This window comes from Benincasa hispida, chromosome 2, assembly GCF_027475165.1.
Source record: "Benincasa hispida cultivar pf3 chromosome 2, pf3_genome.v1.1, whole genome shotgun sequence".
NCBI lineage: Eukaryota > Viridiplantae > Streptophyta > Magnoliopsida > Cucurbitales > Cucurbitaceae > Benincasa > Benincasa hispida.
In genome coordinates, this window is record NC_143479.1 from 14,533,298 (window position 1) to 14,558,687 (window position 25,390).

Consider the following 25,390-nt stretch of genomic DNA (forward strand, 5'->3'; position numbering starts at 1 on the left):
CTCAAATGGGGGAAAGAGAAACAGTCGTTCCAGTCCTCCCAGACCTGGGGGAGGAGACAAGAACACAGGGGGGACCGTAAATCATCCCAACCGAGATCAGGAAACAACTGGCGAGGGCCGCCACAACAGCATAACAATTACAATCGCCCCCTGTCTTGTTTCATATGTAAAGGGCCACACAGGGCGGGCGAATGTCCAAATCGAACTGCGTTCAATGCTTTTCAAGCCACATTAGCCTCTACCTCCGAAGACAAGGCTGAACTAGAGGAGACGGTAACCGAGCCAGCGACAGAAATTGAGAATCCCAGGATGGGGGCATTGAAATTCCTATCTGTACTCCAGAAGAATATGGAAAAGGCGACGGAGCCACTAGAGAAAGGTCTCATGTATGTGGACGCTTGGGTCAACCAAAAATCGGCCAAAACCACTATGGTTGACTCTGGGGCTACCCATAACTTCATGGCTGAAACGGAAGCTCGCCGCCTGAACTTGAATTGGGAAAGAGATGCAGAGAAGATGAAAGCTGTGAATTCCACAGCCCTACCGATTACGGGGATAGCAAAGAGAACTCCGGTGAAGTTAGGAGACTGGAAGGGCTTCATTGACTTCGTAATTGTCAAGATGGATGATTTCGACGTGGTACTGGGGATGGAATTCCTACTTGAACATAAAGTCATACCAATGCCCCTCGCCAAATGCTTAGTCATTACCGGATCTACACCGACCGTAGTCCAAGCCAGTATCAAGCAGCCAAATGGGGTGAGAATGATCTCAGCCCTCCAATTGAAGAGGGGCCTGGCCCACAACGAACCCACGTTCATGGCCATCCCGATAGAATCAGTTGAGTCCACTGAAGAGGAGATCCCCCAAGACGTTCTATTTGTCTTGGAAGAGTATCGGGACGTCATGCCAAAAAACTTGCCCAAGTCCTTACCCCCACGAAGGGGGATTGACCATGAGATTGAGTTGTTGCCAGGGGCAAAGCCGCCTGCCAAGAATGCATATCGAATGGCCCCGCCAGAATTGGCTGAGCTTCGGAAACAGTTAGATGAGTTGTTAGATGCAGGATTTATCAGACCGGCGAAGGCTCCTTATGAAGCCCCAGTACTGTTCCAGAAGAAGAAAGATGGGAGCCTCCGGTTGTGCATCGACTATCGGGCCTTGAATAAGCTCACAGTCCGCAACAAATATCCCCTTCCTATCATCACTGACTTATTTGATCAGCTTCACGGTGCTAAGTATTTCTCGAAGCTGGGCCTGCGGTCTGGATATTATCAGGTTCAAATTGCTGAAGGAGATGAACCTAAGACGACCTGTGTCACGAGATATGGAGCCTTCGAATTCCTCGTGATGCCCTTTGGCCTCACCAATGCTCCAACAACATTCTGTACCTTAATGAACCAAGTGTTTCACGAATACCTCGACAAATTCGTCGTAGTGTATCTTGATGACATTGTGGTCTATAGTGCCTCGCTGGAGGACCATCGACATCACCTTCAACTAGTCTTTGAAAAGCTGAGGAGAAATCAGTTGTATGTAAAGAGAGAGAAGTGCTCCTTTGCCCAAGAACGCATAAATTTCCTCGGCCACGTGATTGAGTGTGGTCGGATTAGTATGGAAGAGGGCAAGGTGGCCACGATTAGAGACTGGAGGGTACCATCATCCGCGACCGAACTACGATCCTTCCTCGGACTAGCCAACTACTATAGGCGGTTCGTAGAAGGATTCTCGAGAAGAACAGGGCCATTAACCGAACTGTTGAAGAAGGATAGCCAATGGAGTTGGACTCCTGAATGTCAACCCGCCTTTGAGGGCTTGAAGAAAGTGATGATTGAGGGGCTGGTCCTCAAAATTGCCGACATGACCAAGCCATTTGAAGTAGAGACTGATGCTTCTGACTTTGCGTTGGGCGGTGTTCTCCTCCAAGACGGACACCCCATCGCGTATGAGAGTAGGAAACTAAATGATGCCGAACGGAGGTATGCCGCCTCCGAGAAAGAGATGTTAGCAGTAGTTCACTGCTTGAGGGCTTGGAGACAATATCTCTTAGGGGCCAAGTTCGTGGTCAAGACCGACAACAACTCCATTTGTCACTTCTTCAACCAACCGAAGTTGTCGTCGAAACAGGCACGGTGGCAGGAGTGTCTAGCGGAGTTCGACTTCCAATTCGAACATAGACCGGGGAAAAGCAACCAAGCGGCTGATGCTCTTAGCCGAAAGAGCGAACATGCGGCCCTTTGCATGTTCGCCCGCCTACAAGCAAGTACGTTGAGTGCAACAGTATGAGAAACTGTCAAAACTCACTTGACAAATGACACAGCGGCGCAGGCCATCTTACAGTTGGCCAGAGAGGGGAAGACACGCCAGTTCTGGGTGGAAGATGATCTATTATACACCAAAGGCAATCGCCTCTACATCCCTAGATCCGGGGAGTTACGAAGGTCGCTGATGAAGGAGTGTCATGACACACCGTGGGCAGGACATAATGGTTGGCAGAGGACTTATGCCCTTCTGAAGCAAGGCTACTATTGGCTAAGTCTTCGAGACGATGTCATGCAATTTACCAAGACTTGCCTTGTCTGCCAACAAGATAAGGTCGAAAGGACGAAATTAGCGGGTCTGCTGGAACCCTTACCTATGCCCTCTAGACCATGGAAGAGTGTGTCTCTCGACTTCATCACCCATTTGCCCAAGGTGGGAGAGTTTGAATCGATCCTTGTTATCATCGACCGGTTCTCGAAATATGCCACTTTCGTCCCAACGCCGAAAATGTGCACAGCCGTGATGACTGCTCAGCTGTTCTTCAAACACATCGTGAAATTATGGGGTGTCCCCGTGAGCATTGTTAGCGATCAGGACGGAAGATTCACTGGGACATTCTGGACAGAATTGTTCAAAATATTGGGATCATCACTGAATATCTCCTCTAGCTATCATCCCCAAACTGACAGCTAGATGGAACGCTTCAACAGTATGCTCGAGGAATATCTGCGTCACTTTATCAATGCTAGGCAGAAGAACTGGGTCCAGTTGTTAGATGTGGCTCAGTTCAGCTTCAATAGCCAGCAGAGTTCCGCGACCGTAAAAATGCCCTTCGAAGTGGTATGCGGCAGACAGCCACTCATGCCACACTTGGTGGACCACCCTTATGCAGGCAAAAGTCCTCAGGCACATAACTTCACTAAATAGTGGAGCAAAACCTTTGAGATAGCTCGCGCCTACCTAGAAAGAGCATCGAGGAGGATGAAGAAGTGGGCTGATAAGAAGCGGAGGGCCCTTGAGTTTCAAGCTGGGGACAAGGTCCTGATCAAGCTACGACCGAAACAGTTTCGTTTCCGAGGCCAGAGAGACCAACGGCTAGTAAGGAAATATGAAGGTCCAGTGGAGGTAATTGAGAAGGTCGGGAGAACCTCATATAGGGTTCAGTTACCCTTATGAATGAAGATTCATCCTGTCATCCATGTGAGTATCCTGAAGCCCTATCATCCCGATCCCGAGGATGAACAGAGAAACATGCTAAGGGCCCACCGGTCACGATGAAGAGTTCTGCTGAGAAAGAAGTTGCACAAATCTTGGATAAACGTACGCGCCGTATTGGAAGACCCAGACGAGAACTGACAGAGTTCTTAGTGAAATGGAAGGATCTCCCCGACGAAGAGATCAGTTGGGAGCGAGCCGAAGACTTGAAGAATGCAGCTTCAGCCATCGCAGGTTTTGAACAAGGTCGGTTGACGGGGACGTCAACCAATTAAGTGGGGGAGAATGTAACGGTCATGCTTGTCCAGGGCCTGTTGCCCATGGCCGCATGCCCAATCCAACCCCCTTCTAGCTTACTTTCATATCCTGTATTGTATTAGTTTAGTTAGCTTGCTTTCTTTACATTTTCATTGTAAGTGACCACTCGCCCTTTTGCATATGCAAGGGCGCCAGTTGGCTTTTTGTTCAGAATGCACTATATGGGGATAAGACTAACCATCACTTCCTCATACCCGGAGTAGTACTCTATAAAGCCGTTGTTGTTGCTTATTACTTTCTAGTCTACTACAATCTTTCTTTCTTTATTCACACTCACAAATCTTCTTACGAAAACCTTTTCTCTAAACCCGTTTTCTAAAACCGTTTTCCCTAAAACGAGGGTGGAGGTTGCAAGAGGCACTCGGTGTGCCATCGGCAGTACGTATTCGAGTTGGCTGGCTTGTTCGTGAGCGGGAACAAGTGCCGCACAATCGCTAAGAGAAACTTCCGAAAGAACGATTGTGACACAATGCACCGCACTTGAAACCCTCGTCGCGCCGCTCCCCTTGCCAATCGACTGCCGATCGAATCGCCGGTCAATCGACTCCCATCGCCAATCAGTCGCCGCTTCCATCGCCATCGCCAGTCGACTCCCACGCCTCATGTCTCTGCCACGTCAGATCCGGTCTCCGTCTCGTCAGATTCGGTCTCCACCTCGCCTACTACTCCAAGCTTCATGAACAACTCAACATTAGGGGTATTTTCTTCAATTAAGCAAGTAGATAACTTTTGTTGTAGGGAGATTTGTATGGATGCCCTGAAAAATAGATGCCCTGAATTTCAAATCAGATAACATTTTATTGTAAGGAGATTCGTATGGATGCCCTGAAAAGATAACATTTTGTTAACATTTGTATGTATTTTGTTCGATCAGATACTTATGTATGCAAAAAGTTAACATTTATATGCATTTTGTGTGCAAAAAGTTAGTATGCATTTTGTTGACATTTGTATGCATTTTGTTCAAATATCATTTTGTTGACATTTGAAAAAATAACATTTTGTTGACATTTCAAATCAGATACTTATGTATGCAAAACGTTATATAGCCTTGATTACAAGCTTCACGTCATCTGTTTTAACCGTGATTGATTAATACATTAATTTTTGTTCAATCTCGCAGTGTCTTGAGAACAGTTAGATAGATTCTTCAAAGTTGTCACAACGGACATGGAATCAGATACTACTGAATCACCATTTTCAAACTTCCCCGTGAGTAAACTAATTTAATTTTTATTGTGTAGTGTGTACATATACTGTTTATGTGTGATTGATTAATGATTAATCTTTATACATGAGTTGTTTGTTTATTGTTATGAGTTAATTGAGAAGCTAGTGTTTGTTTTTTTTAATTGTATAGGTAGGTGTAATTAGTTGTTTACTAGTTTCATTTATTTTATAGATGGACAACAGTAGCAAGTGGAATCGGTAATAATGAAATGCCTCCTCCTCCTCCCTCCTAATGTTAGCCAAACTCTTAACAATATACCACCTCTACCTCCCAGGTCCAATCGTAAGAGACCTAATAAACTTGTGGGATCATTTCACAAAAATGGAAGCAGGTGCTAATGATGGAGCTAGGTGCAAGTGTAACTATTATGGTAAAGATTACACATGTGATAGTAATACTTGTGGAACTAGTACTTTATGGAAGTACTTAAGAAATCAGTGTAAAAAGTACCCATATAAAGAAGAAGAAAAAGGACAAATCACCCTAACTCTCGTACCTTCAAATGATGGAAAAGGAGTCAATGCTAGTAACTTTGTGACGACATTGTTTAGCCAACAAGCGTGTAGACTAGCGTACGCTAAGATGATAATTATGAATGAGTTATCGTTCAAATTTGTTGAGACAGAGGGTTTTAGACACTTTTGTAGTGTTTCGTGTCCTAAGTTTGATGTTTCATCAAGAGTCACAATCGCTTGAGATGTATATCAACTTTATCTTGAGGAGAAAAAAAAGTTGAAATCATTTTTAGTTAAAAGCTCTCAAAGAGTTTGTCTTACTACCGACACATGGACTTCGCTATCAACTACATGGTCATCACTGCACATTTTATTGATTCTAAATGGGTTTTGCATAAGAAGATTTTGAGTTTTTGTCAAGTTGCTAATCATAAGGGCGAGACTATTGGGAGGATGATTGAGAGATGTTTGTTGGAATAGGGAATTGAAAATTTTTTTTCCATCACCATTGATAATGGAAGTTCGAATGATGTGGCTATTTCTTATGTTAAGAGAAGACTTAAAAGTTGGAAATTAGTTGTTTTAGATGGAGAACTATTACACATGAGGTGTGCCCACATTATTAATCTTATTGTGAATGATGGACTGAAAGATATGCATGATTCTATTGCTAGCGTTCGTAATGTTGTGAGATATGTTCGATCATCACCTAGGAGAATGGAAAAATTTAAAGCTTGCATGAAACAAGAAAAAATTCAATGTAAGGCTCTTGTTTGTTTAGATGTGGCAACTAGGTAGAATTCTACTTATTTAATGCTTGAACATACAATTAAATTTGAGAAAGTTTTTAGAACTTTAGATGAGGAGAAAGAAGACTCGGATTTTGTTGATTACTTCGAGGAAGATGACCATGGAAATAAAAGATTTGGGCCCCCAAATACATCTGATTGGTTGATTGTAGGTATATTTATTAACTTTTTAAAGAGGTTTTATGATACCACCACAACGATAAGTGGATCTTCATATGTGACTTCTAATGTTGGTTATAAGGAAATTAATAAAATTCAGTTTGCTTTAAACAAATGGAGCAACAATACCAACTCTGTTCTAAGTATGATGGCTATGAATATGAAGACCAAGTTTGATAAGTATTGGGGTTCACTTGAAAAAATGAATAAATTGATGTTTGTGGCTATGGTGATTGATCCTCAGTACAAGTTAAAGTATTGAATTATTGTCTTTCCAATGTTTATGACAATGATGTGATTAAGGATATGGTTGAGAGTGTGAAATTATATTTGTATCGTCTATATGACTTTTACAAATCACATAACACTTTCACTTCGAGGTAATCATAGTCTAACAAGGTTATAGAAGATAAAGATTTTGAGATATTTTATTGGTGAAAAATGAATGGCTACAAATATCCCATTTTATCAAAAATTGTTCGAGATGTTTTGGCAGTTCCGATATCTACCATTGCTTCTAAATCTGAGTTTAGGAGAATTCTTGATTCCTTTCGAAGTTCTTGAATTCTTGATTCATTTTGAAGTTCTTTGACTCAAAAAACAGTGGAGGCTTTGTATGTACACAAAATTGGATTCATGGCTCAATGTTACTAGATCTCCATCCACAACTTGAAGAGTTAGAGACTTGGTAAATATTGAGTCAGATAATTAAATGAATTTTTTTATTGTACATATCTAACCTCTTTAATGCTCAAATAATTAATATATTTAATTTTTCATGATTTGGTTTGTAGAGAGTCTATCCTCATCTGTTGTTTTGAAATAGGGAATTGAATTTGGAGTATAATATGATTTTAGCCGTAAGTTTTACCGCCATAAGATCAAATATTATTATTTCTTATAATTGATTCTCTTGATTTAATATATTTGTAATTTTTCAAGTGAAGAGACCAAAGAATCAAAAATGAAGAAGAAAACTTACTAAGTCATTCTTCATGCTCATGATGCTTTTGAATGATTTGGAATTTTACGTAATAAACCAATAATTATTATTAAACTTGGACTTTTTATTGAACTTGGAATGATTATTATTAAATTTTGAGTAGACACTTTGAACTTGAACATTTGTATTGAATTATTTGAGGAAGTTTCTTTTGAAGTTTATATTGAATTTATGGTTATTGTATTTTAATGTCAATGTTAAAATTTCACATAGATTACATGTTTTTTATTATTAAATTTTTATTAATTGATTTGATAAAATATATTTAATATTAGTTCAATTTTTTAAATATGAAGATTTATTGATCCACAAAAATCAAATCCTTCATTAGAGAAGGATTAAGGAAGTAACGAAAAAAACAGTCAATTTTTTTTTTTAAAAAAAAAAAAAAAAAAACCAATGACCCAACCCGGTCCAACCTACAAATTTTGGGTTGGATTGACCCTCCAAAAATGAACTAATATGGTTCATTATTAGCCAACTAATATGGTTCATTATTAGCCAACTGAATTTTTGAGTTGGTCTACAAAATTCTTCCAACCTGGCCCAACCCAGACCATGTACACCCTATGTGGAAGAACTATGGAAGAGTTCATACAACTAAAAAATTTCCCAGATTCAAATCATTGTAAAAACTTGGAATATTCAGGTATATAATAATATTATCATTTGGAGAAATAGCAAACCATAGAATTTTATTAAAATATAGCAAATTTCATGACACATGAGTCAATTTTCCGTTAATCCTAAAATACCTCCACTAACCTTTTTAACAACACTGTAATTAATTATGCATATTTCTTAATTATACTGTAATTAATTTATCAAATTTATAATGTAGACTCTATTAATTTCTTTTGAAATTTTCATCGGAAACTAAGTGTCTTTTTCCATGTATAACATAATTTTTATGATTTAATTTCAAGATAATTAAAATCTATATCTCAACGATCTTTTATCTTCAAAAAAATGTTTTGAATTTTTCTAAATACTTTCTTAAATGGATTTTTTATATTTATATTATACTCTCACTCAATCTAACTAAATCATCTATTTTTTTAAAAACAAAAAAAAAATTATTTCTATGATTATCATAGTTTGGATTTCAAATCATATAGTATATTAATTTTCCTAACTAACTTTTTATATTTATATTACATTTTCTGTTATCATAACTAAATCATATGTTTTTTAAATTATTTTTATGATTATCTTTATTAGGAACTTGTTTTGAACGTGAAATATCATAAAACATCCTAGTTTTATTAACTAGTCTTACTTTAGAATTTTGTAAGAATAACATAACAAAAATTTCATCAAATTTATAGAAAATACTCTCATATGGATTTACAATTATATTGCAACTAATTCTACCACTTATCAATTTTTAGCATGAATCAAATTATTTAGATAAAGTTTTTATCAGTCCTTTAAATTCAGTGTATTTGTTGGACTTAGTTTGGATACTAATTCTAAATTAGAGTGTAACTAATTTATTTTTCATTTGCATATTTCTTTCATCATATATCTTTATTTTCTCCTAAAATATCTCCTCTGATTTGATTTATAAAATCATATTGTTATTTTTTTTCAAATATCAAAACTAAATCATTTTTTTTTCAAATATATCAGATTGTTTTAATTAATTTGAAATTTTTTGAGTGAAGAATGAAAAAAAATCAATTGCATTTAAAGTAGTAAACAAGAAAACAAGAAATTATGGTTGCGATGGAAGATTCAGAGACTAGTAATTCTATTCACGACAACACCATTGTAGAGATTGAGGTCAACGACGGAGCCTCTGGAGGAGTTGAGATAGAAGAAGGTGGAACTAGAGTGATCACTACTGACTCCGAATGAGCAACAAATGAAGCTTGTTTGACGGAACTGAAGTCGAAGTTGATGGAAAGAGAGGGAGCTACACCCGATGGAAGCAAAGAGATTAAAGACAGAATTGAAGTCAAAGGTGTTGCCACTATTGGTGAAGCCAATTTCGGAGAGGAAAATGACTCCAACTTGGTTGGAGATGAGGTCATTCAACCGTTATTGCGAGTATTTCTTAATAAGTCAATTGCAATCACATTTGTAAGACTGGAGTAATTTAGACTTTTATAAATTTGTTTTCCTATTTTTACAAATGAAATGTTGATTTGCTATTTTTACAAATGAAAAATTAAAATTTGCTATTTTTTTATTAAATATTTAATGAATTAATCTAATGGGTCGACTCAAACTCAACCTAAGCTCGACCGATGGGCTAACAAGAAAAATGGCAAATTAAAAGGTTTCCTTTTGAAAAATGAAAAAAAGTTTTAGAAATCACAAAAATGACAAATCTTTTTTAAAGATATTTTTAAATAAATAGAAAATGACCAAAATAGCCATCAAACAAAATTAGCAAATAAATTCAAAAACCGAAAAGCTAAAATCATAACAACCCAATTTTTTCTCAAATCATAACAACCCGATTTTTTACTAAGTACCATAGAGATTTTCTGTATTTTGAAAAAAAAAAAAAAAAAAAAAAAAACAATGAAAAATGCTTAACACCATGGATGCTCATGCAATATTTCAAAGAAAATTAGAAAGGAGAAAGAATCTAGATCTCAAAAAATCCATCATATATCTTCTCTCTAGATCTTCTATTTTTGCCAATTTATCTTCCTAATTAAATCTTCATTACTCCTTAAATATGAATATATAATGCTAGTAGTATAGTAATGAAAATATTCTATAATTTTGTAACTAAATCTTCGTACCTCCTTGAATAAAAATTGTACCCTTATCTAGGGCCAGGTACGTAAATACAATTATATAATATATTTGTTATCTACAAATTAAACCACTATAACCTCTTAAATAAATAATAAAATATCAACCCTAGTATATAAAAACGATATAAAGCAGGACAAAATACAAATACTTTGTATTTGTTATGTGTAGGCTAGAACTTTATAATTACTTATGTACAAGTAGAAAGTACAAGTAGAAAGTACAAGTTGTTCTTTGAGTGTTCAACAAAATGCAAAATCAATTAACAAAAAACCAAAATGAAGTTGGAAGTTTTTCTAGATATAAGATCAAACACCAAGGTTCGCATATACCAAAAAAAATATATATATATATATATGAGTACCTTATATTTGCAAGAAAATATAATGGTATGAGAATGTAATTGATTGCAAGTTGAATGGCTCACCAAAAATTATCTTCAATCCTTGAATTTTTTCATCTCATGTTGAATTAAATATGACTCATCCAAATTGTTCTTTCTCACCTTCATTACTACATACTTTCTAATGTCGATTTGATGATTAGTTTTCATTTGTTATTACATTTAATTTTGTAGGAGCTGATAGATGTCAACCAATATTAAAGAAGTTGTGTGCGTGGCTACAAAATAAGAGTTCAAAGTTAAATTTTTTATCATTAAAAAATAAAGACAGTAACAATACAAGACACTTCCAACCCAACAATAAAAGAACAAGGGAAATAATATGTAGAGAAGTAGAACTAAGAATGAACATAACTTTGGATACATATCATTCATTAGGATAACATCATTTGATGTCTCCAGTAAAATAATACTACGTTCTTAAAGTGTTTTTTGGTTTTGAAGGTGCAAAGGAAAGTGGCAAGAATCCAACACAATGCAAGAAATTAAGTTAGATCATTAAGGGTGATAGAGGACTCTTTCATTCGATTTCTTCATATGCTAGACTATTTGTTTTATGGTGAGCGAAATTTGAAAACAAAAGAATATATCCACAAGATTTAGATATTGGAATTTTTTTTGTTTACTTTTAAAAAGATATGGCATGACTCAATTTCATACAAATTGGGTGAAAGATTCTATTTTGAGTGGATTGGAATCTGGATTTATTTGAAGATTTAATTAAAGAAAATTAGTTACACAAGAAGTTAAAAGGCATTTTTCGAATTATAAAAAATTGGATCACGTGCAAAGTAGTTCCTTTGCCATAGATCCAAATAAATTTCGTTTTTGACATTTTTTTCAAATCAAACTCTAAACATTACTATGCAATCAAATTTCCCTATTTTTGTTTTCTAAATTAGGAAAAACAGACACATCATTCAAGGTCTAACTAGATAAAATAGCAAAATTTAAGTTTTCATTTGGATAAATAGCAAAAAAAATTTAAAATTGTAAAAATAGCAAAACGGATTATAAAATTAGAAAACAATTATTAACAATTGTCAAAACTACCCCACATGGAATTCTAAAAGTGTGAGAATCTCAAAACCATTTGAAAACCACAAATACACTCTACCTAAACAACTATCACACACTAAACATGCTTTCTTCAATACAAACTTTTTTAGTAAACCTAATAGAAGATTGAAAGGAATCAGAATCTTGGAAATCAACAATTTCAGTATTGCCAGGAAAAGTGTATTTTCTGTGTTTGGGGCAACAGATGAGACATAGTCAACCACTGCACATAAATCAATTTGGGGGACTAACTGACATTAACCACGAAATATCTTTATCTTCAACATTTCTAATAAGATTCGAATTGGCAGAACCAATCCAATACATTGTCAAAAGAGATATAGTTAACTCATCCTAGGGAAAAAGTTTACCTTAGATATATTCCAAAAATTGTTGAAACCATGAATTTTATGGGATATGCAAATCAAAATTTCGCAAACCATGGTTGTGAGAATTCTCATCACATCGATAGTTAGCTCATCCTAGGGAAAATGTTTACCTTAGATATATTCCAAAAATTGTTGAAGTCATGAATTTTATGGAATATGCGTATCAAAATTTCGAAAACCATGGTAGTGAGAATTCTCATTCCACCGACCATCAAAGATGAGTCTAATATGAGTCTAATATGTTGTAAAGTCATAGCAAAAATAGTATCTTGTTAAAGAAACCACAACAAAACCTAAATTGATGAACACTTAGTTTGTGTGAGTAACAAAAGTTATGACTATTTTTTTACAAAGTGATATATATATTTTTTCAAATTGTTAAAATAATAGCAAAAACAGTATATACAACTAAAATTAAGAATATGAGAATGTATAGCTAATTTATTAAGAATGTATACGTAAAGTCATGAAAAACAATTCAAATATTTGAATAAAATTGAATACATATAAGGTAATGAAAAACCATTCATAGATTTGAATAAAATATATGGATAAAATAAAATTTAATAATATATGGATATTTAAAATATAAATTTGGTAAAAAAATCTTGATATTTAATTAAGATGAGATTAATTCGAAGGTGGTTAAATAGAATCTAAAATAATAATAAAATATGAAGATTATGTTAATTACATGAACAAAATTAAGAAGACAATTGTTGTTAAGGAATATCAACAATTACCCTATATACATAACTCGACACTGTTTTTTATTCTACAATTACCTCGTATTTGTAGTTTCATCAATTTGGGGACTCTATTAATATCAACCACAAAATATTTTTATCTTCCACAATATTTGAATTGGCAAAACCAATCTAGTATATTATCAAACGAAATATAGTTATCTCGGGGGAAAAATGTTACTTGAATATATTCCACAAATTGTTGAAACGATGAATTTGATAGAATGTGCGCCTCAAATTTTTTAAAATCATAGTAGTGAGAATTCTTTTTCATCGACCATCAAATAGGAGTCTTATCCGTTATAAAGTAATAACAAAAACAGTAGCGGATTAAAGAAACCACAACAAAAACTAAATCAATGAACAACTTTGTGTGACTAACAAAAGTGTTGACCATTTTTTATGAAATGATGTCTTTTTTTTTTCAAATTGTTAAATAATAGCAATAATAGTACATAAAACTAATTTATTAAGAATATGAGAAATATACAACTAATTTATTAAGAATGTATATAAAAAATTATGAAAAACAATTTAAAGATTTCAATAAAATTGAATACTTATAACGTAATGAAAAACCATTAAAAGATTTGAATAAAATATACGAATAAAATAAAAGTTAATAATATATGAATATTTAAAATATAATTTGGTAGAAAAATCTGAATATTTAATTAAGGTGAGTTTAATTCAAAAAGCGATTAAATAGAATCTAAAATAATAATAAAATATAAAGATTATATTAACTACCTGAACAAAATTAGAAGGAAAATTGTTCTTAAACAATATCAATCATTACTCTGTACTCCACCTTGTTTTTTATTCTACAGTTATTTAATATTTGTAGTTTCATGCAATAACTACTACGAACCAAACAAAAACAAATTAGAAATTTTAGAAATTTGTGGATATGTACATGTCATATGACTTGTCATAAATCTTATTCCTAGAATTTTTTTCATTTTTAAGAATGAAATCTTAAATTTTGTTATACTCCAATTACCCAATTTTGATCAAGTCTAGGGGTTGAGAATAAGTTTAGCAATGGAAAGTTGGGCTGGTCCAATCCAAGCCCAAACAATATCTGAAACCCTCGGGCTTGGCCGGGCCAGCCCAATAACAAGGGTGAGTGTTATTTATTAACCAAAATTAAAGCAAACTTTTATGGAAGTGGAGTGGGGTCTACACATTATTATATTATATCTGAATATATGATATGAAAAAAGAGAGTAGCATTTTGCATTCCATATTCCAACAAGGTCCTAGTTTCCTTCACAGCGGCCAAGCTATCATCTCTCATTTCCGAGGAGACGTATGAAATTAAAAAGGCAAGTGAGATCCGGCAGCGGAGGTGGAGGCTGTGGAACCATTGCGCTCGGCATGGCAGAGTTGGCGGAGTTTGGTAGGCACATACCAGATGGCGAGGCGTGGATGTGCGTTGAAAATGGCATCGATGTCCCAACCTTGGGCAGCTGCTATGGCTACCAGAGGCTTATAGCATGCCTGTCGCCAAGCTCCCACATTTTCACCCCTCTCTTTGAAAACCCTCCTCAATGTGTTCGACGCTTCCTCGTCCAGACAGTGCAGCGCATAGCAGTGCACGTAGTGCCTCATTTTTGGCTTGTTTATGTAACTTGCTCCCGCCTTCTTTGCATATCTAAACACCTGGTTCGTCACCTGCTGGATCGAATATATCCCACTTACGCATACACACAAATCAAGATTCACATTTAACAAACATCACCACACATTGTTATTTTTACTATTATTTTAATTACCGTCCTTGTTCTTTAACCATTATCCTATCGCCATCTTGACTGCCCACGTATTCAGTATCATACAGTACGAAATCATCACAAAAGATAATTGCGCAGCCCACGTTTTGACACGGACAACGCACCTCAGCTCTCCCCTTCACTGCGCATCACTTATCACGCTTTCTACTTTTTATTTAGACCATACCGGCCCCCTCTGTCACTTTCCTTCATTCCTCCATTAGACTCTCCATTTATAATATGAAGCTTACTAATAAGCTCACAATCTACTAAATCATAGGCTATTTAGACTTACAGTGCGATCAAAATCATATGTTTGAACAGCAGATTAGGCGAGGCTTAAGTTGATTAAGCAAAGGAATGTCGTGGTGGTGGAATTATGGGGAGGTAAAAGGAAAAAAAAAAGCACGAATACCTTAGTGGGGCATTTTTCTCCTCGTTCCTTGGCAATGTTCTGGACTTGGATCAAAAATTCACGACACTGCTCATATAGGTGAAAGAGATAGTCGAGGCCGTTCTTCTTTCCTCGTGCAACCTCCCCTGGCTCGGTTACGATGAATGGATGCTCCCGCTGTCTCTCGCTGACTTCCATATTCTCCTCGTCCCCGGCTCCCTCGTTTTCATCGTGATCCTCCTCCACCACCATCACCTGCTTCTCTTTTGATCCGTTTCTCCTTCGCTGTTTCTTCCTGATCTCAGCGGCTGCAACTGCCTCCCACGCTCCTCCACCTCCACTTCCCACCGCCTCCTTCTCCTGCTGCACCGGTTCTTCAGATAGGCCTGTTATTATTATTATTACTCGCGAGTTTATGCACTCGTTTATGAGGAGCACAGAAATGTTTAGAGGAGAGCGAAAAAGGGGAAAATTAGAGTTATCTGACCTTCCTGAGAGAGGGCATCGAGGACGACGTTGGTAGTGGTATCGTTGGACAAGAGGTGACGGCGCCTGGAGGAATCGATCTCGTCATCTAGACGTCTGCGCTCGGCTCTTACAGCAGCCTTAATTCCGTACCTCTCACCCACCAGAAGGTCCCAGCGGAAAATGTGAGATAGGCTGTTCATCATATCCTCCAACTCTTCGTCTTTCATGTCCAGGAGGGTGCTGACGGTGAATCCAAGTTCCGCAATTTTAGCAGCGGTGTAGTACCTGATTCCGTAAGCCTGGAACAAGTCCTCAAGGCCTCCCAATCCCAACTCCCTGGGCCGCAGCGAGTAGGGGGGCAGTGGTGCTGGAAGGGGTGCGCCGCTGCCGCCCCCCACCATTCCTCGAGGATCCCATTTGAACAAAGTGGCGGAGAGGGCTTCTGGATCCATTACTGGAATTGGATATGTAGTGTTACTGTATGTGTTTGTGTGTATGCGTATGGGTACACAACTACAAACAACGCAACCTGTCGCTCTTTTTCCGACCTTCCTTTGCTAGGCTCTGGGGTCGCAAATCTCAACTCACAGGACTCAGGAGACAAGAGGCTACAGAGAGAGAAAACAAGATCAAGGGGTGGGTAGGAAGAGAGCTGCTGCACCCTATAAAGGCAACCCTTCACCAAATTACTGGAAATGCCCTCCCCTCAACCTCATAGTCTTGTCCACAGAAACTCAGCGCAACTTCTTCAACAGCGTTTGCGTAACTAACTAGGTGGCGCTGCCGCAGCGCATGTAAATATAAAATATGGGCACTGCTGCCTGCTGTGCAGGAGGTGACTCTTTTGTTTGTATGTTCAAGTACCAATTTAACCCTATCACTGTGGTGGTGCCTCACCCTCTCGCTTGCTTAGTTAATGCATATTTTGAATCCAATTGAGACCACCAGTACTTTGCTTAATGACTAATCAGAATCATACATATAACTCTTAATTTCCTCAGCCGACACCCGGACCCATCTTTCATTTCCTTGGTGCGGGAAGGGTCATCTTGGTCATTTGTCTGAATGGGGTTGGAATTTTAAGCAATAAAAAGAAAATACAATTTTGCAAGAGGAGAAAGTACAGAGAGAGAGAACAGAGCAGAGGGTTCAGCGATGTCAGTAGTTTTGCCTTTAGCCAAGCGGCTGCACTTGCTCCAGTCCAGACCTTACTGAAAAGGCTGATCCCATTGTACTTTGACACAGACTAATTTAATCCCCTCACCCTCAACACTCCCCATCCACAACCTCAACAGCTAGTCCCTTTCCAATTCTTTTCATTACGCATACACTTCCACCTTATCCTTTTTTCTTTTTCTTTTTCTTTTTTAAATAAAATAAACCCCATTCTTCTTTGGCCAGAAACTACTGTCATTAAAATCAATTTCATGGTTTTTAAGTTCAATTTTCATACCATTTTAATTTATTTAAAATGATTAACTACATGTTTGATTTTAGTTTTGAAATTATTAAAATTGGTCCTATAAAAATAGCATGTGTAAAATTAAACATTATACTAATTTTGAATTATTAAAGGCAAATCGAGAGTGATTTTGAACATGACACGAACGATTTAACAATTTCAAAATTACTCTTAGGGGTTGTTTGTTTAAGGTTTTATAGATCGCTCGAAAAGATGATCGAGGGGTGTTTAGGAATCAAATATGATTGTGTTTGGTTGTGTATGAGAAATGTTATCAGAATTTTATGAACAAAAAATATGTTTGTTTAATTTATGAAATTAAGTATGACAATCTTATATAATTGTAATAGATTAAATAATTAAAAATAAATATTATCCAATATATTGATAAAAGTTAATTAACTAAGAATTAATAAATTTAATTATAAATATTTGAAAATTGACTACTTTATAACTAAAATTAACTGATTAATATATTAAACGATCATCATATTAATTACAACTTAATTCTTAATTATTTTCAAGTTCAATCTTAGTAATTTTAACTTTAGTTAAATAATACAAGAAAAAATATTTTAATAAACAATATATTATAGAAAAAGTAAAAATAAGATAAAAATAAGATATGTTAATAAAGAATACTAATAAAAAAAATACTAAATTTTTTTTTATACATTTTTAATAAAAGATCAAATTAAATTTATTCTCAATAGATACTTGCTTGATTATAATATATATATATATATATTCTATTATTGTTATTGAAAAATGAATTTTTGTATTAACTAAACTAAACTAATCCTAGTTTACTAATTAAATATATTTAAGATAACGTTATCTAATTAATTAATTATTTATATAAAAAATTAATTGCATTCATTCAATACATTTTTATTGTAAAAATAAGTTAAGTAAATATTTTAATAGATTATTGTCGATTTATTAAAATAAATATTTATATCAATTTTTTAGAATTATATTAAGTAATTAAGTAATTAACTATATTCAAAATTATATATAAAATGAAAAGCAGATGAAGAAGAGAAAAGAGAAAACTCATAGCCTTAGAAGAGACTAGAAAACTCGATGAGAATATCTGAGAATAGCTTATTCCCAAGCAATATGTTGAAAATTGTGAAACAAACATGAGATTTGTATGTTTGTGTTGATTCCTGTGTAGAAAGTCTTCCAAATAACCCCTTTAGACATGTTTATAAGGGATTTTGAACGAGACAGCGATGAGTTTATTCATTTCAAAATAGCTCTCATACCTGCTCGAAGCTATTTAAAGTGCTAGAGTGTCAATATAATATTAAATTTACCTTCACACATCAACTTGAATTTTTGTATTAATTAATGATTTAACATGATATCAAAGCAAGAAATAGTGTGTTTAAACCTATATAATGTCATTTCCTTCCCAATTAATATTGGTTTTCATTTGTAAGGGTTTTTACATATTTCAAGCCCACAAGTGAGGAGTGCTAGAGTGTTGATATTAAATTAATGTTAAGAAATCAACAATTAGAAAAAAATTGTAAAATAAAGTCAGTGAGTTTATATAGTGCACTCCTTTAAATTTTAGGACCAAAATTGTAAATCACATAAATACATTACAACATTGGTTCTATAAATTCCAAAAAATCTCCACATTCACTTGAATTCTCTCATAAATAACAAATGTACCAAATGTAACACAAACATTGTCATACGTACCCAAACTTTTTCCTCTTGCCTCAAAGTGTCCTAAGAAGGGACCTTAACAGGTTAAAGCATTCAAAAAATCCAAGAAATGTTGTAACTTGCCATGAGAACTGACTTGGTGAACATATCAATAGATTATTAGCAAGTGATATCTTACGTCTATGGGTTTAGTCCTCTCATGATGAACTTGATCCTTGGCTAGACATTTTGCACTAAATCTATCACAATACACGATGGCTTGATTATGATGTAAAACAAAGTCACCAACTAACCCTTTTAATCATTTCCCCTTTAGAAATAGGTTGTAAGGTTGACTTCCAACTAACAATAGAATCACTCGGTGTGAATACATAACCAGTCGTAGATCTACTGTCAACATCTTCAACATATAGCCAGAATTAGAATAACTAGTCACTAAACACTTTATATCATTCCCATAAATGAAACCAACATGAATCATACCTCTAAGGTGTAATAAAATCATTGGTAAAACAATGTAGTCACTCACAAGTTTGAAGCAACTTTCTAAGGTTGGTAAGTTCCTCCTTTTTATGCCCACCCTTCCAATGCATACTTCACCATGCGTTGTACATTTGGGGATTTCTGTGGACTTAACCTTGGTTATGCGACCAACAACCTTTATGTGCTCATCATATGCCCATTGTGCCTCACTAGCCACACACACCAATATATAACCTTGCACCAAACGCTTATCCTAGGTGCCCAACGTGCTGGACATCAACGCACAATGTTATGTTCTTAAAGGATGCATATTTTATAAGTTAATTCCCCAAAGTTGAGTTGATTATTTGTTTTAAATGCTTATTTTGTAGGTAAAACGGTCCTCGAGATATTTAGAAATCATTAAGAAAAGATCGAGCCAAAAAGGATCCAAATTAACCAAGAAAATCAACTAATTGAAGAGAATCGAGTAAATTACCAAAATTACATCGAGGATCGAGTTGCAGTGTCATGACCCTAAGAGAGGCATTGCGCAACACTTAAAGGCAGAATGTTCAATCTCGCTGCAACACTCCGGACTTTGACGCGCATCAACCCCCCCCCCCCCCCCCCCCCCGTGCGCCTTACATTGATAAGCGTTGAGGGGGTAGCGTTGCAATGCAGCCCAACGCTTCGAGACTTTTCACCAATTTAGCATTGCAACGCTATCTCAGCGTCGTGACGCTAGCCTACATACTATAAAAGACTTTTCTTTCATTTTTGCAAGAGAGAGGAAGAAAATGATGGAGATTGGGATCTCCCTCTGAGTTGTTTCACTTCTTTGGTAATTCTTGCTCTAATTTAGGTTAGATTTTATAATTTTGTTGAATTGTAAACAAACTCTTGTAATTCTTCATACAATTTGTCAATGAATTTGTGAAGTTGATTGAATCTTGTTTCTATTTCAAGGGTTCTTGTAAATTCCTTTGAGTTTTCTACTTTCTTTATCTATGCAATCTGAATTGTGCCTTCTTGAATCTAATTTTAATTCTTAAAGCATGTTGAATGATCTAAATTTTTAACATGAATAGCCTAGATGCTTGGTTTTGTCACAATTGTTGTTTAATACGTTGCTTTCAGTGTGTTCGATGGAATGTCTAGCCAAGATCTACAAGAGGCAATAGTAGTTGTGTGTTTGATGGCTATCCTAGGATGCACTAATTACTAGATTTGGAGAAATTTTGGTTAATTAAGTAAGCTATCTTAATAATTAACCAACACAATTGAATCCTAAAACCTAATGCGCATGTTTTCTATTCTATATGGCCGTAAACCCAATAGAAGTAGGAGCATGTAGGTTGATTAGGGTTTGGCCTATCCAACCTTAATAAATGATTAGGACGCTCTCTCAACTAGGTTATTACTAGTTGTCAGCCATTGTAGAGGCTAGCTTGATTGAGTTGAGCGAGTAGTTGCGAGCATAATCCAATTGACAATAAACTTTTAGAATTCGATGATGGAAATTGCATTAAACGTCTAACTTGAATTAGAAGCAAGATCATATTGAGATTAGTGTCCTAATTCTCCCGGAGTCTCGTAGTTTGTAAACTTTGTACACATTGTTATTAATAAAATAAGAGTTATTTTATTTTCATTTACTCATATCCAATAAACAAAGATCCGTGGTTATTGTATGTAAACTTAAGCATGCATATGAGATATACAAGTGGATCATGCCTTAAGTAATAACCTAAAAGGTCTATAGTATAAGGATAAATGAGGGATACCTTATCTTGGTAACACTACGAATACAACCCGCTTTTTAAACGTTTATAAGTGTTGTAAACTATTATAGATGATCTGATCCTTATCATTCATGTGGAGACATGCAGGCGGCGTTGTCCTATATAAAGAGTTTGTATAAGACCAGTCCACGAGATGATTCGTCTGTTTATATAACACTGTTAACACTTGAGACTTACATCTCATTAAAATGACCATAGGTGGACATGAGCTTAATCCTGAGTGTTTTGGAAACTCCTGCCTATGAGGGTGGTCCTTTGATTAGTATGGGTGAGAGTGACCAGATTGCCAACTCAACAAACCTATCTTTTTAGGGATTTGTCTGATTGGGGTCTTGTGAACTCAGTTACACAAGACATAATTCACTCCTACCCTGAAGTAGGGGTAAGTAGATAGATTGTTCCCTTAAGGGCTGATTCTAGGTCATGAACATAGTGGCCACATCCTCTCTTTGGAAGAGAGGACCTAGTCATAGTAGGACTATGACTTATTGTTCATTAAAGGAATCAGTGGTACTTAAGGAGTTAGATGTAACTACAGGAGCAAAATAGTAAATTGGCCCAGCTATACTTATGAGCGATCTGTGAAGGGTTATCACACTGTTGATTGGTTGATATGGACACAGAAATATATCTATAATGAGAAGAGTGCAGCTATCAGTCTTTAGTGGAGTGCCCGACGGTTAACGAATGGTGGATCTCATGACTAAAGAGTTTAGTCAATTATTCACGTACTGTTGAAGCTTCAAGCTACAGGTCCATAAGGTCCCCTTAGTAGCTCAATGAATTCAAGTTGAGAATCAGATTTTGGGGCTGATTTGAAATGTTCAAATTAACAAGAGGAAATTCAATTATATATGATATAATTGGTGTGATGTATGAGATACATCAAGTGGAGGAATTAATGTAAATATGATTTACATTAAATACCATAAAATAAAAAAAAAACTATGGTATATATGTTGCATGAGATGAAGTATTAAAACTTTAGGTTATAAATATAATATGGTAAGTTGGTTATCATATTTATTTATAATATATTAATTATATGATAATTAATTCTTTTTCTCTAATAACTGATTGAGTGGGAGGTTATTGGAAGTTTTATGGTAACCGTGAGATAAAAGGAAAATTGTTTTCCTAAAATTAGAAGTTACTTCATTCGGAAAGAACTCACGAAGACAAGCTATCAAGTGAAAGAGTTTCACTAAGCGATAGCATTGAGAGACTAGATGATCAGTTAAGCGATCACTTAAAGTTGACTATACGATAGTCATTCAGCTGATCGTTGCTACACGATCGAGTGGCTAAGTCTATACGATAGGTGATAATCGGTAGAAATGCACATCATTATAGGCCTTTTATTTAAAATTATGAGGGCTGTTAAGTAAAAGATGCAGCGATTATACTAAGAATTCATGAGAAAACGAGCTTGCATCGATCAACATTAAGAATCTCGGCTAACCCACTTTTATGCGTTATTATGCGTTCAATGGTTTATTTTTGTAGCAAACGCAGGAAATCGATCGCATGCGCGGAAGCCAGGCTATCGCAAAGATGATTGCATGCGGTGATCGCATACGTCAGTTATATGTGTGTTGCGGCTATCGAGCGAATACGGTCATCACAGGGAGATTGCGGCTACAAAATAATAACCATAATAAAAGGGTGATCGCAAGGTTGGTGGAATGAAAGCATGAACGTATACATTGGGATTATCAACAAGATGATGTTGACATTTCACCTACCACGTCGCAAGTGGTAGAGATTCAGAAAAGGACCATCGCGCCGTGAGTGTCAGATTCAAAGTAGGTCCATAAATGCTATCAACGATCAAGCTCTATATATAGAAGCCATAGAGCAGAACTTCAAATCATCCAAGTTTCTACCCTCGGGTGGATCCTTGTGATCCAGACCAAAGCGTGAGAAGATAGTCTTGAGAGTTTTCATCTCCTCAACCATTCTAAGTGACGATCGGAGCCTTCTTGGAGTTAGAGCTCGAGAGAGTCTACTCCACCGCCCATCCATGGCACCACCGGCAGCCTTGACACACATCTGATGGAAGCAAGACATTGCTTCCATCTGGCCCTCCATATCTCTTCTGTCCTTGTATTGTATTACATTTTGGCTTAAGAGATTAATACATTTTGTGATCAATGCATTTCTATATTTTCCTTCGAATCCATTTCCCATCTTCATTTACTTAGCATCCTTAAGTAAGACTGCTAGAGTATCACATACTTAATCGTGCGACATAGACATATGAAGCATGTAGCAAACCACCGAGAGGTATGCGTTGCGTGAGTGTTGTGAGAAAATCTTATTTCCTTAGTGTGAAGCTGTAGCAACGCTTGTCTATAAGCAGACAAAATGCTTGTCTATGAGTAGAATCAGCAGCAACCAACTTCCCAGGAGGATAAATAGTTGTCGCATTAAGCAATGTAAGCAAGTATTCACTAGAGATAGGAATAATCTTACGTCAACAATGTTTATGTGATTACCTTGTCTTATGAGCGCATCATTCATCATTTAGGCATACTTGGGAGAGTAGTCTAAAAACCAAATCTAAACTCGAAAGAGCGGATTGGATCGCATAAACAAGAATGGGGAACTTAGGAATAAGCTCCATTTGCTACTACACAGGTATGCACCTTTTAAGTAGGATATGGTGGTATGCGGTCATCTTGCTTATGTGTAAGAGCACGTGAGTGGGAATAGAGACTTAGAAATAAGGCCTCTCGACACTATCGCATATAAATCACATGCGTCTTCGTCAAGTGAGTATAGCATGATCGCATAGCTTGCGTTGGCTGGGGTTACCCTTGCAGTCAAGCTAGTGTCGCAGTGAAGACATCCTTGCCTTTTCATCTATTTTTCCATGCATTTTACTACGCGTTAACAGTTGTCGTGTCTCTACCTCTCAGTCATACTTCCACCGCTTAATCTGTTAGTTAGAAGTAGGAGTAGTGCATAGCTCATAACCCTCAATATTCTTTTATTCTTCATCGCAAACACACTACCGCATAACATTTAGCTACACGTCCCTGAGTTCGACCTCGGATCACCCGAGAAACTTGCGATCTCGTTAAACTTGGTGAGAGCGCAAGAAAACTTGTGACAAGAACACATGGTCATTGCATATGAGATTAACGTATACTTTCCATTCCAACACATGACCACCGACGCATGAGAACAAACGCATAACCTAAGACATGCATCACATATATGCTTTACCAAATTTACATCACCAAGTTTTTGGCGCCGTTGCCTAGGACTTGGCAGCTAATAATTTGTTGAGTTTGTGTTTTTGCAGGTAACCTTTTTACCCTGGGAGGATTGTAGCATGTGCGACCAAGTTCCAAACAATATCTGAAGTGTAGGCGATGTGCCAAAAGCCAGTATTGACCCCAAGATAGGAGGGCAATCAGTCGCATGAGCTGAAGGCAGTTCTAAGCACATGGTGGCCAACATGCGCCCAACAATTGCCGGAAGTTCCAATGGTCAGGGCGAGCCTCTTGACCTAAGTAGTTGAGAGTAATCTCCTGTATAGAAAACTCCTTACGGTGACTTCACTCTAATTTCTCCAGAGACGTCTTCTACTCTATCTTTACCTTGCTTTTCTAGTTTAGTTTATTTTTATTGTTATATTGGATATGCGGCTTCTTTCTTGGATATGGTGCGTTTGCTCCTTGTATGTGCGACAATAATTCTCCTCGCAGTTACAACGGAAGAATCCTCTCCATCATTCAACGCATGGCTTTGACCACATGAATTCTAAAGCATGGTCGCAAGTGTTATTCTACTCAAGGTTCTTTTCTTGTTATCTTTTATGCGTTATCCTTTTGAAATTCTCTTTTTCCGTTTGCTTACCTTTGCGATGCATCTATGATGGTACGTATAATTTACTACATCCGCTATCTAAACATCGTAAGGCTCACCTCACTTTTAATAGCTTCTTCAAATTTTGACAGTCTAAGTTTTATTATGTGTAAACCTCTGCTCAAACATTTGTTATCGCATTCCTGTTGAGTTTGTCTTTAGCTTTTCGGCAAGAGCGTTGCCAATCTCTAAGTTTGAGGGTGGCAGTGGTCTCGAAAAAATGCATTCACTACGTTCCGATTCTATTAAAAAAAAAAAGTTTCAGGAATAACAACTCCATTGTCAGTGCAAAAGGGAAACCCATGCTGATAAGAGTAAGGTGTGAAAGGCACTTACCCATAGTTGGATGTCTACACGATACTCGTGGGGGCAAGCCAAAATGAAAGTAAGTTGCCAGGATCAACGCATAAGTGCAACTCCTTTTTCTGGTGCAAAATTAAGGCAAAACAAGAGTTAAGTTAAATATGGCACGCAACCAAAGTTGGCTGTCCGCATGACACATGTGGGGGCAAGCCAAAACGAAGAGCGTAACCAGGTTCAACGCTGCATTCTAATAAAAAATTTGTAAGGCTTTGAATTGTTCTAAACGGACGAATTGTTAAAAGCTGAACACAAAATTGTGGGACATGGGTAAAAAGTTTTTG

The 25,390-nt window shown here is 36.3% G+C and overlaps 1 protein-coding gene across 2 annotated transcripts; it reads right to left on the minus strand.

Annotated features, from left to right (window-relative positions):
- Window positions 1-13,921: 13,921 nt before the first annotated feature.
- LFY (floral meristem identity control protein LEAFY) lies at window positions 13,922-16,525 on the minus strand. Of its 2 annotated transcripts, none has more exons than XM_090310926.1 (3): window positions 15,478-16,525; window positions 15,012-15,376; window positions 13,922-14,501 (listed from the first exon to the last, which is right to left on the minus strand). In XM_090310926.1, the coding sequence occupies exons 1-3, from the start codon at window positions 15,908-15,910 to the stop codon at window positions 14,142-14,144; spliced, it is 1,158 nt and encodes a 385-aa protein (XP_090167052.1). In that variant the 5' UTR covers window positions 15,911-16,525; the 3' UTR covers window positions 13,922-14,141. The 2 variants fall into 2 exon arrangements, with proteins under 2 accessions (XP_090167052.1, XP_038880047.1); XM_039024119.2 differs by having other exon boundaries at window positions 13,926-14,498; window positions 15,478-16,504.
- Window positions 16,526-25,390: the final 8,865 nt, after the last annotated feature.